This window comes from Ostrinia nubilalis (assembly GCF_963855985.1).
Source record: "Ostrinia nubilalis chromosome W unlocalized genomic scaffold, ilOstNubi1.1 SUPER_W_unloc_1, whole genome shotgun sequence".
Taxonomy (NCBI): domain Eukaryota; kingdom Metazoa; phylum Arthropoda; class Insecta; order Lepidoptera; family Crambidae; genus Ostrinia; species Ostrinia nubilalis.
Genome location: NW_026973566.1, coordinates 502021 through 517192, shown reverse-complemented (window position 1 = coordinate 517192; position 15172 = coordinate 502021). Strand labels below are relative to the sequence as shown.

At 43.7% G+C, this 15172-nt stretch overlaps 1 protein-coding gene across 1 annotated transcript; it reads right to left on the bottom strand.

Annotated features, from left to right (window-relative positions):
- Positions 1-8881: 8881 nt before the first annotated feature.
- LOC135087301 (uncharacterized) lies at positions 8882-14756 on the bottom strand. Its single transcript, XM_063982101.1, has 3 exons — positions 13284-14756; positions 9650-13162; positions 8882-8974 (listed from the first exon to the last, which is right to left on the bottom strand). Exons 1-3 carry the CDS (start codon positions 14754-14756, stop codon positions 8882-8884), a joined length of 5079 nt encoding a protein of 1692 aa, XP_063838171.1.
- Between the last annotated feature and the right edge of the window lie 416 nt (positions 14757-15172).

The following is a 15172-nucleotide window of genomic DNA, read 5'->3' as shown; positions in this document are numbered from 1 at the left end:
AGTTATTTTCTTGTTTGTATTGCAACAAAAATCACTCAACTTACAAGTGTTTTAAATTCATTAAATTGAGTCCCAATGACAGACAGACATTTGTTAACAAAACTAATTTGTGTGTTGTTTGTTTATCAGATAAACATTGTACTAGCAATTGCACATCCAATATTGTCTGTAAAAAGTGTTTACAAAAGCATCATCACTTATTACATCTTGATTCGCAGACATGTAATGAGACTTCTGCCCGTAGCTCTACTTCAAATGATTCTCACATCAATTCCCCGAGTAATGTTGTAATGACATCTTCAATAGTTACACAAAATAGTACCTCTGTATGTCAAGTGTCCCTTCTGCCCACTGCATTAGTGAATGTGTGTGACAGTGATGGTAAGCGATATGACTGCACTGTGCTTTTGGACATAGGTAGCCAAAAGAATTATATTAGTTCTGCGTTTGCTAATAAATTGTACTGTGTTAATTTTGAAGATGCTAGTCAAACTGTGGCCGGGGTGGGAGGTCATACTTGTAAAATAAAGCATAAAGTTGCACTATCAGTTTATTCTAACTGTTCTGATTTTAAATATTGTTCAGAATTTGGTGTGTTAGATTTTATTACTGATCCTTTACCAATGGTCAATGTGTCTAAAGAGGCACTGCCATCTCTCATTTATTTGCATTTAGCTGACCCTAATTTCAATATGTCTAAGGACATTGATATGATTCTTGGTGTTTCATGTTTTGCAAAATGTCTTCGAGAAGGCAAGATCGATCTAGGTCCAAATATGCCCACATTAATAAATACTGAATTTGGTTGGGTATTTTGTGGTGAATTGTCTGTGGTAGGTCAACATGTTTCGGGTTTAAAAAGCCAATGTCATTTGTCTGTCCTACATAACGACATTAAAAAAATTTGGCAATTAGAAGAAATGCCTAATGATAATATGTTGTCATTTCAGGAGAAAAGGTGCGAACAGAGCTACCTTGATTCTGTGTCCAGGGATGAAGAAGGAAGGTATCATGTCGATTTGCCAATAAACAAAGAACTTCTACCAAAACTAGGTAATTCTTACAATGTTGCTTTTCGTTGTCTTATGTCATTGGAGAAAAAATTCCAAAATAATTCTGACTTTTTTAAGGCCTATAAAGCTTTTATTGAGGAATTTCTTAAACTTGGCCATGCTCACTTTGTTCATGATATAAATCCACACAAAAGTGATGAAATTGAATATTACATGCCTCATCATGCTGTCTTGAAGGAAAGTTCCTCTACTACCAAGCTTAGGATTGTATTCAATGGTTCTCAACCCACTTCTACGGGCTTGAGCTTAAATGATGTACTTCTTGTGGGTCCTGTTGTTCAACCTGACATGTTTACCATACTTCTGAGATTTCGTACCTATGTTTATGTTTTTGTGTCTGATATAACTAAAATGTACAGGCAAATTCGAGTGAAACCTCAGTATCAAGCACTTCAGCGCATCCTGTGGAGAGATGATCCACCGCATGATATACAGTGTCTTCAGCTGGATACTGTTACATATGGAACCTTGCTACACGGACATTGGTGAAATTGGTTGAGGATGAAGGTGATAATTTTCCATCTGCTTCTAAGGCATTACTTCAAAGTACCTTCGTTGATGACATTTTGCATGGCGAGAATGATCTTTCTTCTGCATTAAATACCATAAATGAGTTGCAAGAGTTGTTAGCTAAAGGAAGGTTTGAATTGCACAAATGGTACTCTAATAGCTCAATGTTGATGTCGCAATTTCCTCCTGAAAAACTTGAAAAATGTCATTTTTCCTTTGACAATAAAGAAGGTTCTTGTATTAAAACGCTAGGTTTGAAGTGGGAGCCAAACTCAGATAAATTTCAGGTCGAGGTACCTAAATATACTTCCACTAGTCATACCAAAAGAAATATTTTGTCTGATATTGCTAAGGTCTATGATCCCTTGGGCTTTATTGCTCCAGTTACAGTCTATGCTAAGTTGATAATGCAAGATATCTGGAAGGCAAACGTTGACTGGGATTCTGAGGTGCCTGACGCTATTTTATCTAAATGGAAATTTTTTTGTGCCAATCTTGAATGCTTGAATGTCATTTCAGTGCCTCGTCTCATGGTTAATACTGACGCAGAGAGGGTTGAGCTTCATGGCTTCGCAGATAGCTCCACGAAGGCGTATGGCTGCGTCGTGTACATCCGCTGCAGTTGTCCTGAAAAAACTACAGTCCACTTAGTATGTGCGAAGACAAGAGTTGCTCCTCTCAAACCTGTCACTCTGCCTAAGTTAGAACTTTGCGCTGCACTGTTGCTTGCTAAGCTTATGAGCACTGTTTCCGAGACTTTAAATATTAGTTCTGAGAACTCATTCTATTGGACTGACTCCATGATTACCCTGTGTTGGATACAGAGTGATCCCGCTAGACGAGATGTTTTTGTATCGAATAGAGTTGGCCAAATACAAAATTTGTCTCGTAAAGACAATTGGTTTCATGTAAAGTCTTCAGAGAACCCTGCTGACATGGCTTCACGTGGTTTGGAACCACAGGATCTTTCCAATTGCAAATTATGGTTTAATGGACCTAACTGGCTTTTTCAAAGTGACTCACCTTGGCTTCATTCACCTCAAGTGTTTTCTCAGGATGACTCAGTGGGTGTTGCTGTTGACACTTGTAATGACATGCCAAGTGTAGCACTACCTACCTATGAGGAGACTAAAAACGATTTTCTTGAATTATTTGAGAGATATTCGTCTTGGAGTCGATTGGTTAGAGTCATGGCTTATGTACGTCGATTTATTAACAATATGAAAAATGCTAAATCTAAAATCACTGAATTTCTCACAAGTAAAGAGCTTAATCAAGCATCAAGTTGTATCATCAAATGCGTGCAGCATGCTCATTTTCAAAAAAATGCTAATGGTAATGTTTCCTCGGAACTTGGTTCTGGTTCTAAGTCTTTGAAGTTTTTAAACATATTTTCAGATGGCGAAGGAATGTTGCGCGTGGGTGGTCGCTTACGTTATGCTGATATCCCTGTTGACCAAAAATTTCCATTGCTACTGCCAGCACGTTGTCATGTCACTGACTTGTTGATTAGGTATGAGCATGAGAGGTTGTTGCATGCTGGAACGCAGACGACTTTGTCCAGTTTACGAAGATTTGTGTGGCCGCTAAACGCTCGAAATTCTGTGCGTCATTTCATACACAAGTGTGTACGTTGTTACAGGTTTAAGGCAGAAACTGCTTCACAAATAATGGCTGACCTACCCAAATGTCGTATTACTCCTTCTCGACCCTTTCTGTTCACAGGCATAGATTTTGCTGGACCGCTGTCTGTCAAAGTTGCTCGTATAAGGAAACCTATTATAACTAAAGGTTATATTTGCCTTTTTGTGTGCTTGAGTACTAAAGCTATTCATATCGAACTAGTGTCGAATCTCACTACTAAGGAATTTCTAAATGCATTGCGTAGATTCATTTCTAGACGAGGTAAATGTGCTAAAATATTCAGTGATAATGGTACTACTTTTCATGGGGCAAAAAATGAGCTTCATGAGTTATTCAACATGTTTAAGAACGATTTTGAACAAGTTTCAAATTATGTAATTTCAGAAGGTATTGAATGGCGGTTTATAATTCCTCATTCAGCTCATTGGGGCGGGTTATGGGAAAGCTCTGTAAAACTTGTAAAGCATCATTTAAAGAGAGTGTTAGGACACACTGTACTTTGTTATGAACATTTGTATACTCTCTTAACTCAAATTGAAGCTATTGTAAACAGTCGACCAATAACTCCATTGAGAGACTTGGATGGTGATGAGCAGTGTCTCACGCCAGCTCATTTTTAAATTGGGAGCAGTCTGACTTCGTTTCCGGAGGGTGATTTTGCAGAATTTCCTGATAATAGATTGGATGTATATCAACAAATATGTAAGCTACGGCAAACCTTCTGGAAGCGTTGGAAGACTGACTATTTAAATACATTACAAATGAGGTATAAATGGTATAAAGAAAACCCAGATTTAATGTTAAATACTATTGTTTTATTAAAGGATGATAATCAGCCACCAATGTCTTGGCCATTGGGTCGTGTAGTTGAATTATATAAAGGTAAAGATAATCATATTCGAGCTGTTGTTGTAAAAACTAAAACTGGTTTGTATTCTCGACCTATTACAAAAATTGTCCCATTGCCTATTGAGCAAAATAATTAACTTAAGAACTGATAAATGTAATTTTATAATTACTGCCTAAACTGTAAAAGTTAAAAGGTTAATTATGTATTTGTTTAACTTTCATTATTAAAAACATAGTTTGATTTGTTTCTACACTATGAGTATCAGTGCCGTATTATCCATAAGGCACTTTAGGCCAGTGCCTAGGGGCCCACTATGACCAGGGGCCCAGCACTCCCGATTAAAAAATGAAAAAAATTTTTAAGGTTTCTTGAATGAAATTCAGTTTGCAGCTTTGTAAAGTTTACTTTAAACTTATTAATTTGTAAGTACAGAAATTACCTACACAAAAGCAAAAATGCACACCGTGCTTGCTCACATCGCAAAAACAGGAAGAGAGAGACCGGAATTTGAACGCGAGCAAATCTTGTCTATCAAAAATCTACATTTTAGGTTGTCACCACGCAAAGACATCAATATAAAATTTATTTTAACAATAAAATAATATTTTAAATCAGATTTACTCTATCGTTAAATTCGTCTTTAGAATAAAAAAAGAAAAGAAAACATATATCGAAATTAAAAAAGTTTTATTAGGTATTTAGAATAATATGGCGTTTCAAACAATAGTCTGGTGAAGTGAGTGTCCTTCTCCGAAAAGCGGGACCAAGCCTGTCCCGCGCGGGACATTTAAATTTGATTTAAAAATCGGGACGTCTGGCAACGCTGGCTGGGGAGTACAAAATATGCCCGGGCCGTTGGGGCAGGAAAGTTCTCGAGTGGCGACCACGGGCTGGAAGACGTAGCGTGGGCTGTAATCGCTAATTTCTTTACGGTAATGACATCATCTTTCATATCTTAATTAGTTGATACCGTGAAAGGTCAGAAACTACCAGAATTTAGAAAACTGTGTCATAAATGACAACTGCAGTCATGGTATACATATTATATGATAAGCACGAGAACGGTTTGTCTAAAACATATATGAATTTGGTTTTATTCAATGCAGGATTAAATGCCTTTCAACCATCATGAAGACCACTTTTCGATAGGGTAAGTCCTTTACGCGGTATAACCGGAAAACCGAATAAACGCCCCTTTCGGGGCCCCCACCACTAAAGCACAACTCGGTCGAAGTCGAAAACCTAGGAGAGTCTTAATGGGCAACCAATGAAACCACTAAAGCAATAAAATCTTTTGTATGAATTATTTCCGATTTAAAATCTAATTCTACTGGCCTATAATATTAAAACATGCTTTCAATACACCTACATTTTGTAAAGTGATGACTGAAGTCTGTTGTTGATGATGATGTTCATTCTATTTCGTAATGACAGTAAAAATTTCCAAATTGCGTTGTTGTGGTATGAAAAAGGGGGGGCCCGAAACGAGCTGTGCCTAGGGGCCCCGAGATGGTTAATCCGGCCCTGATGAGTATATACTATCTTGTGTATTAAACTAAATATTGTATACATAATTACATTGTTATATTTAAAGGATTTACAATAAGTAAAACTTGTTTACTACTAGTATGTAACTGGTAGGCTATTATAGCTCGTAGGACACCTTATGGTTGTGTACTTATGTATGATGCCAAGAGCTTGTACTTATGTATGACGCCAAGAGCGCTTAGGTTTGTTGAACTTACTTACCTTAATTAATCTCTTTCTTGGTAAGTGCATTTCTGTAGGTGTATTTCATTGCTAAAGTATTATATTGCAAAATGTAAGTTGTAATGTTAATAGCTTTAACTTCTTTGTTTGAAGATTGAAATGTAATTTCAATGGGGCGGGTGTATGGTAAAAATGTAATAACGATATCTGGCAACCCAGAAGCGTTGTATGCTCTATGGCCCCTCTCTATGTTCTCTTTTTCCTACCATTCAAGTGTGTGCACATGGTTGTAAATTATCTTCGCAATAAATAGAATATCACTGAAGTTAAGTGTCTTTTGTACCTGCCGCATCACTCTGTTCATCCTGTCTACGCTCGATGCCGATCCGTGGGGACGCCCGTACCGCACGGTGCGGGGCAAACTCCGCCCATGGGCACCCCCGGTCATGGAGAGGTTAGAGCCCGAGTTCCTCCGAAGAGTCGTGTCCACCTTGTTCCCAGCTCGGGTGGAACACACCCCGCCTTCGATGTTGCCACACCCTGTGGTCTCCAGAGAGCCCCCTGAGGCCGTCTCTGAGGGCGAGTTCGGCGCGGCAATAATGTGGTTGAAGGCCAAGAACGTGGCCCCGGGTCCTGACGGGATCCCAGGTAAAATCTGGGTCCTCGTATCGGATATCGTATCGTATCCTCGTATCGTATCGGATATATATCTCCTATCCTCCCTTACCTCTCGTCATCCATTTTATATAAATTATATGTATGTATTCATGTATATACAGTGTGTCCGGGCATGTAGTGATCAAACTTTAAGGGCGTAATCTATGGACAATTTTATCGATGAAAATAATTCAAATTTGGGGCCTGACCCATTTCTCGAAAAATTACATCGATTTAAGTTTTTAATTTTTAGTTTACACCTCTTCTTTAAAAAACAGGTGAAAGCGTGGGTAGCTTAACATTAATAAGCAAATATTTTATATCATGCGATAGCCAATAAAATTATCTATTAGTAGAAGAAGAAAGCAGACACAAGTTTCATACATTTTATTGGAGTAAGAATGGATTTAATTAGAAAAATACATTACTTTTTTCACTTCTTTTTCAATTATTTTCCAACACAAGAAAAACCAGGTCGTTAAGGTATGTTTTATTTGCATTGTGTTTTTAGTATTTGAGCTATTCTACAAAACGAATGTAAATTTATTCGTCTACGTCTATTAATTTCGACGTAATTGTTGAACAAAGATATCCCTTCCCAGCGGTTTCCATAGTAATCGGAATAGGTTGTGTGATTCTTTCAGGCAGTGCATTTTCGCATGTCGCGTGCGCTATGGAAACCGCTGGGAAGGGGTATCTTTGTTCAACAATTACGTCGAAACTAATAGACGTAGACTAATAAATTTACATTCGTTTTGTAGAATAGCTCAAATACTAATAATACAATGCAAATAAAACATACCTTAACGACCTGGTTTTTCTTGTGTTTGAAAATAACTGAAAAAGAAGTGAAAAATGTAATGTATTTTTCTAATTAAATCCATTCTTACTCCCGTAAAATGTATGAAACTTATGTCTGCTTTCTTCTTCTACTAATAGATAATTTTATTGGCTATCGCATGATATAAAATATTTGCTTATTAATGTTAAGCTACCCACGCTTTCACTTGTTTTTTAAAGAAGAGGTGTAAACTAAATATTAAAAACTTAAATCGATGTAATTTTTCGAGAAATGGGTCAGGCCCCAAATTTGAAGTATTTTCATCGATAAAATTGTCCATAGATTACGCCCTTAAAGTTTGATCACTACATGCCCGGACACACTGTATATTATAATATTTTATGTATTATATTGTGTACATTTTTGTAGCTTTTTAGCACCGCCTACTCAATATCTCTGTTTTGCTCAAGGTCAGCTGGTAGAGAATGACTTATGGCATTAAGCTCGCCTTTTTGTACTGAACATTGTTGTGTGTGCAATAAAGTCTTTAAATAAATAAATAAATAAATATACTGGGCGACCGCCTTCGCAGGCTCCTTACCGCTTGCCTGCAACAGGGGCGTTTCCCGGCGCTATGGAAGGAAGGGAGGCTCGTGCTTCTGAAGAAAGACGGACGTCCGACCGACTCCCCTCTTCGGCATACCGTCCGATCGTGTTGCTGGATGAGGTGGGCAAGCTCTTTGAAAGAGTCCTTGCAAACCGCCTCGTTCGGCACCTGGATACGGATGGGCCGAATCTGTCGGATGTACAGTATGGCTTCAGGAGAGAACGCTCTACGGTCGATGCTATCCTGCGAGTAAAATCGCTCGCCAGCGAAGCGGTGGAGAGCGGCGGTGTGCTGTTGGCCGTGTCTATTGACATTGCCAACGCGTTCAACACACTGCCGTGGACCACGATAAAGCAGGCGCTCCGGTTCCATGGAGTACCTGTTTACCTGCAGGACACCATCGCATCGTACCTGGAGGGACGAGAGCTTGCGTGTGATTCGGTGGATGGTCGTTTACGGCACTTGGCCGGATGCGGCGTTCCGCAGGGGTCGGTCCTAGGGCCACTCCTGTTTAAGGTTTGATTGGGCCCTGCGTGGCCAGTTCGTCGCGGGGGTTGACGTAACTTGTTACGCCGACGATACCCTGCTGACAGCTCGCGGGGATTCCTTTGCCGAGGCTGCACGTCGTGCAACTGCTGGGGTTGCGATGATGGTTCACCGAATCGGCCTTTTGGGGCTACGGGTGGCGCTTGAGAAGTCCGAGGCCCTGTGTTTTCATGGGCATCGGCGTGCGCCGCCCGCGGGTTCTGGGTTGATGGTGGATGCGGTTCTGATCCCCGTTTCGCCCACTATCCGGTACCTTGGGCTTGTGCTTGACGGAAGGTGGCGGTTTCAGGCCCATTTCCGTCAGCTCGTTACCAAGCTTAATGCCACCGCAGGTGCCTTGAGTTGGTTACTGCCAAACCTGGGTGGTCCGTCGACGGCTCCTCGACAACTTTACCTAGGGGTGGTCCGCTCAATGGCACTTTACGGCGCCCCGGTCTGGCATGACGTCTAAGTCTGTAAATGTGACAGTCTTGCGGAAAGCTCGAAGGGTGTTGGCCTTGCGTTTAGCGCGAGCCTACCGCACCACCTCCACCGATGCTGCGCTGGTTCTGGCCGGCAGCCTCCCCTGGGATCTCGACTCCCTGGTCCTCGCCGCGCTATTCCAGTGGCGGGGAGACCAAAGATCTCAGGGCAATAGGCCTGCACCGATGGAGGTGGAAATGGAAAAGAGACAGCTCTTGGAGCTAGCCCACGAGCAGTCGCGCCGTAGACTGGCCAGTAGCCACTTTGGCATCCGGGTCACAGAAGCTGTACTCCCCGTTTTTTTTTTTTTTTTTTTTTTTTTTTTAGCAGCTCTGTCCCCTGTTATATATACAAGGATTTGATTTCAAGGGGTTTTTATTTATCCTTTTTTCTTTATCTATTTTTGCTTTTGCCTTCTGGCTGACTATTAAAAACCAACTTTATTTCTTTATTCAAAAATACTCAAAAACTTAATACTATTACATTTTTGCTTACAGAACTAATACATTCTTCCTTATTCTATTTTGCTTAATACTACGTACAATTTTTCTTGCTTTTCTCTACTTTCCTTAATCTAGAAACATTTTCTTATTTACTAACTTATATCTATTACATTTTTTATTTATCTATTTGTTTACTATTTTTCTATTTCTTGCTATTCGTATATAAATTCAATTTATAACTTTAGCAAGTGCTTAATTACTATTTCTCTTATTTACTACTCTACATATCCTAATGCAATAGTCGACGAAAATTTCTCTACTGTTTTTGTTTAATAGTAGGGCCGGTAGATTATCCTGGTTTATTACCATATCTAATTTTGTTTCCGTGTCATACCTATCGCGGGCGTGGACGGGACACTCTGTGAGCAAGTGAAGGACTGTTTCTTCACAGTCCGGATTGCAGATACACGATGGGTTATCCCTGCACTTGAATCGGTTCAAGTACTGGGCGAACCCACCGTGTCCTGTTAAGATCTGGGTGAGCATCCCTGTCGGTCCTATCTTGCGCGCAAACTTGTACGCCGTGTATGCATCAGGGAGAAAAGACTTGGTGGTTGACGCGGTGTCACCCTGTGTGTACCTATCATTCCATTTATCCAGGGTGTCTTCTCGAATTAGTCTCTTGACGTAAGAGATCGGACACCGGTCGTAGTCTGGCTTCCGTTTGGATGCCAGTGCTGCCTCCTTTGCCAGCTCATCGGCGCGCTCGTTGCCAGGTAGACCTGCATGGGCTTTCACCCAGAACAAAGACACAGCTTTGCCTTGGGTGAAGGCCGTCCGCAGATTCTTCCTCGTCTCCACAGCAAGAGGGTGAAGCGAGTCGTGGTTTGTGATCGTCTCCAGCGCTGCCCTCGAATCACTGTATAGACCATAACTCGCTTCCGCCCCTTTTAGGATTTGGCCCGACGCCTTCCATATGGCCAAGAGTTCCGCCTGATAGACCGTGCAGTACGCGGATAAGCTGAGTTTGGAGTTCCGGATCTCGGCCTCATTATTCCACCAGGATAATGCGGCTCCGACCTTCCCTTCAATCTTGCTCCCGTCGGTGAAGATTCGCACCGCCTGCACGTTGTGTTGGTCCACAAGGTGTTGATCTACCAGACTCACGAACTCGAGGCTCATATGTTCAGCGGGATGTGGAGCTTCTGCAAACCCTACCACACTCTCGGTCTCTCTGTCTCCCAGAACCGGCGGGGGCGACCCTCTCCTCGCAAAGTACAGGGCAGCTGCCTCCTGTATTCGCAGGTCGAGAGGAAGTATCCCCGCCAGTGCCAGTGCCGAGTGTAGAGAGACTGTGCGGTAGGATTTACATAGCTTTTGGGCGAAACCCCTTTGCACTGTAGAGAGCAACTTTTGCACCCCCAGCTTACTTGATGCAGGCGCCCAAGCTGCCGCCGCATACATGATGATGGGCTCTACTGTCGCTACATATATGGTCCTGATTATGTCCTGATGTAGACCCCAACTGACCTTAGCTGCTCTCGAGAGTTGTTTGTATATGTCCAGTGCCTTTTTGCACTGGAGCGCAACGTGTGTGTTAAATGTCAGCTTATGGTCAATGGTAAGCCCTAAAATCTTTACCTCCGTTGACAGTCCAATGTCAACCCCTCCCATGGTCAGCAGCGGGTCGTCGTACCTCAGTTTTCTCGTCAAAACCATGGCGCACGTCTTGTGAGGCGCGAACTTCAACTTATTTACGACTCCCCACCGCTGAACAAAGGCTAGAGCGGCATTGGCCTGTCTCGACACCTCAAGACCAGTGTCCCCATCGAACACCATCACCACGTCGTCCGCGAAGGCTTGCACGTAGTATTGCCTCCTCTCCAATTCCTGCAGCAGAGGGTCAAGAAGGACATTCCACAAGATCGGGCCACCGATTGACCCTTGCACACATCCTTTGTTCGTGCTCCTCGTGCATTCCTCCCCGGCGTACCTTACTTTGACTCTTCTGCAGTCGAGGTAGCTGTCCAGTAGCCTCCTGATATTGACCGGGCACTTTTCCTCAGCCAGACGGACTCTGATAGCTGGCCACCACGCGCTATCGAAGGCGCCCTCTATATCCAATGACACTAGGGTTACTAGCTTCTTCAGCCCAATCTTACCCTTGATGTGGTGTATTAGTTTATAGAGGGCGTCCTCGGTGCTCCTCTGGGGCATGAATCCGTACTGGCGAGTACTAATCCGCGGTACTAGGTGCCATTTCATCCGTGCTACTACCATCTTCTCCAGGATCTTTCCCAAGACCGGCAACAGGCCAATTGGTCTGTATGCCTTGGGATTCGTGTAATCTTCCTTGCCCGGTTTTCTTAATACCACAACAGTGGCTTCCTTCCAAATGTCCGGGAAGTGCCCTATCTCAAGGCACTTGTTGGCCAGGGCAAGGAAGGCGTCCAGATCCTGGTAGATCGCTCTCCTGCAGATGTCTGCCGTGAAGCCATCCGCTCCGGGGGCCTTCTTTGGGTTGAAACTCCCCACCGCGGTCTGTAGCTCCAGCGGTGTAAACGGTGGATCATGGTGTTCATCATGACCCAGGTCGTTTACCCGCTTTGCCGCCTCTCTGGTCCGGCGATGGTCTTCGTTATCTGTTGCCTCCAGGTCTTTCGGGTAGAATGTCTCCGCTAGAAGGTTCACCGATTCTCTTGGGTTCAGGAATGCACCGTCTTTGGTTAGGGTCAAGTCTTCTTGTCTCCTGGTGGTTCTCCTTATGACTCTATATATCCCCTCCCAGAGTCCTTCCCGATCCTGTTTCTCGCAGAACTCCTTCCAACTTGCTATTTGGGCTTTCTTGGCTTGGCACTCGTAGGCTTCCTTCTTTTCTAGGTACTGGGCTACCACTATTTCTCTGCGGTACGGCGCCGCGTTCTTGATCTTTCGCCTGAAGGTAGTGGTAACCCTTTTTAGCCTCGTGAGCTCATCATTCCACCATGGGACTTTGAGTACCTCAGTACTCCTTTTGGCTGGCATACTAGACTGGCATGCTGCCGTTATGCTGTTTGAATAATTTTGTATAACTTGTTCCAAATCGTTTTTGTCACTAATATTATTAATTAATTCGATATTAATATTGTTTTGCAATTTTATTTCTGAAAATTTTTCTCTAAAAATGTCCCAATTCGCCTTCTTTGTATTATAGAGCCTGGTGGTTCGCTCCACTCTCAGGCCTCGACTTTTGCGGAGACTAATGTGAAAAAGTATGGCGTTGTGGTCAGAGCTCGTCATGTTCTGGTCTACCCTCCAATTATCTACCAGGTCCAGTAGATCTGTGGTGCAGGCTGTTATATCCACGTGGCTGGTGAACGCTCTTCCACCTCTGATGGTATCAAAGGTAGGCGTATCACCAGTATTTAGTACCTGAAGCCCAGACTCTTCCAGGGTCCCGGACAGTTCTTTCCCCCTGTGGTCTTCTACGGTGCTACCCCACCAGGTACTCTTAGCGTTGCTATCTCCTCCTATTAGCAGTGACATAGGGCCCAACTCCTCTCTGATGGTCCGAAGCTGCTCCAAGTATGGCTCTATGGGCTGGTCCGGTTCGAAGTAGAAGGATACCGCCGCGATTTCCCAAGCTGCGGTTCGGATCCTCACCACAACAATATTGTTGTTAGTGAGTTTCGGGCACTGGATGACGTCAAGGCTGTCGTCGAAGACAACTATTGCCGCCTTCACAGTCCCATCTCCTACTGTCGCATTTTGGTAGAGTCTCGCCCCACGGTAATCCTTCATCCTTCTCACCCCACCCACATACGGCTCCTGGAGCAGTGCTAGTGCGAGTTTACGCTCACTGGCCTCAATCATGAGTTCTGTGGTCGCCAGTTCCTTCCTCTGGAGGTTAGCTTGGGCCACTGTATAACGTCTGGTGGGGTTGCCTGCCCCGGAACAGCTATCGTCGCCCTTAGCAATACGCTATTTTTGCCCGCGCTAGCGCTTCCCACCGTCTACGTACGGGGCACTCGGCGCTAAAAGCGTTATGCTCTACTGGGGTGTCAACCTTCGCAGTCATGCAGTTGCAACACGTTGGTGCTGCCGATGCCAACCAATCCGGGCAGTCCTGTTTCATATGCAGTCCGCCACAATGACTACACTTCGGCACGGTCTCTTTGCAGAATCTCCTACCATGTCCATATGCTAGGCACATGGAGCACTGTACCAAGGGAGATTGGTCGTCCACCTTCACCCTCTGCATGTCGACATGGACCGTGCCGCAGTTCATCATCCTGTTGTATATCTGAGGTGACACCCGTAGGACGATATGGTTCATGAGCGGATTTCTCGCCTTACGGCGGTACCTAAATTCCATCCTATCGTCCCCCTTGTCGAGGCCCTGGAAAACCCCTCCGTTCTGGTTTCTCAAGGCAGCGATGATATCATCATTAGTATTGTACGACAATACATCCTTGAGGACCAGCATCGGGTCCTGGTTTTTCATCTCCTCGACAAGGAGTCGATCTCCTGCACTCTTTAGCCTGTCTTGAACCTTTTGCCGTTCCTCTACTGTTCTGCATCCTATGATGACTTTTTTGTCCTTCACCTTCCTGACCCTCTCCACAGTCACCCAGCCGTCTTTTGCGTTCACAGCCTGTCGGACCTGTTTGAGGACCTCTTCGCTGTTCTCTTGTTCATTCCGGGACGTAACAACGATGGAGTGTAAAGAGCTCCTATCGTTGTTATTGTTGGCTTGCCTTCTGCTCTGGTCCGCGGTTATTTCAGCGTAAGACGCTCTCTGGGTGGCCTGGTTGTTAAGGACGGACTCTCTGAGCTTTGACAGTTCGATGTTCGTCTGCTCTATCTTGTTGCTCTGCTCCTTTATGAGCTCTACCATTTCCTTGCTAAGTGCTCTTGAGTCCTCCTTGTCCTTTTTGTCGTTCCCTTCCTTCTTTCCTTCTCTTTCCTTGCCCTTGAGTTCCTTGTTCTTATTCTTTTCCTCTTCCAATTCCGCCACTGCTTCCTTCAACAATTGGTAGAGCTTATCGACGGCCATAATCATGCCCTCTTTCAGGTCTGTCCTCAGATTGCGAGACTCATTAACATGAGATTTCGCCCTCTGAAGCCAGACCCGTCCTTCGTGAGCTCTACCTGTCAATTTCGCCGATTGTGGCGATTTTGTCGTCATGGTTGTCGTTGAAGCCGGTGTCTCTACTGACGGTCTGCGAGCTGCCGGCCGCGTCTCGGCGGTTGGCGCTATCTTCAGCTTCAACTTAGGCTGACCAGTCGTCTTGGTGGTAGTTTTTGTTGGTGGTGGTGATATAGTTATCACCTGTGAGTGCGGATGCGTTGCCGACGTACACGGCTTTGGGTCAGTCTTACCGCTCTCCCCTTCCCCTGTGCTGCGCCTCACCCTGGAGGCTGTAGTCGTGTTTTTAGGTGAGGGTCCTGCCCTCTCCTTCTCAGTTGGGGATGTGGTAGGCTGGTCTGCCATCTTCTTTTTGGGTGTATGTGCAATGGCGAACATTGGTCCTGGGGTTCGAGCCTTGTCAAATTGTAAATATAAAACTCAGTTCAATAAAACTGTCGTGCTATCTATACCAAAAGTGGTATAGAGTTCCAATACAGTACAATAAAACAAAATATACAGTAGAGTAAAATAAAATAACTAAAAGTAGATACTTATCCTAGGTGTACCGGTCAATAGACTCGGTTCACGTGCGTCGGAGGAACAGGTAAGGTGATGTAGAGTGGTAAAACTTTATTTAAGTGTGTGTGTGTGTGTGTGTTTGTGTGTTGTATGTGTGTGTAAGTGTGAATGTGTTTTGTATGTGTATATGTGTGTGTGTATGTGTGTGCGTGTGTGTGTGTTAGGTTTATGTGTATATATGCAACTATTTTATGTACTAA

What these genes read in the sequence shown, in the direction of transcription:
- LOC135087301 (XM_063982101.1), bottom strand. Translation starts at nt 14,756, where the DNA reads ATGGCAGACCAGCCTACCACATCCCCAACTGAGAAGGAGAGGGCAGGA. An exon ending in CTTTTAGCGCCGAGTGCCCC is followed by an intron (nt 13,163 to 13,283) that starts GTACGTAGACGG and finishes GCTAACCTCCAG; the next exon opens with AGGAAGGAACTGGCGACCAC. An exon ending in CGGAAACAAAATTAGATATG is followed by an intron (nt 8,975 to 9,649) that starts GTAATAAACCAG and finishes CCACTGGAATAG; the next exon opens with CGCGGCGAGGACCAGGGAGT.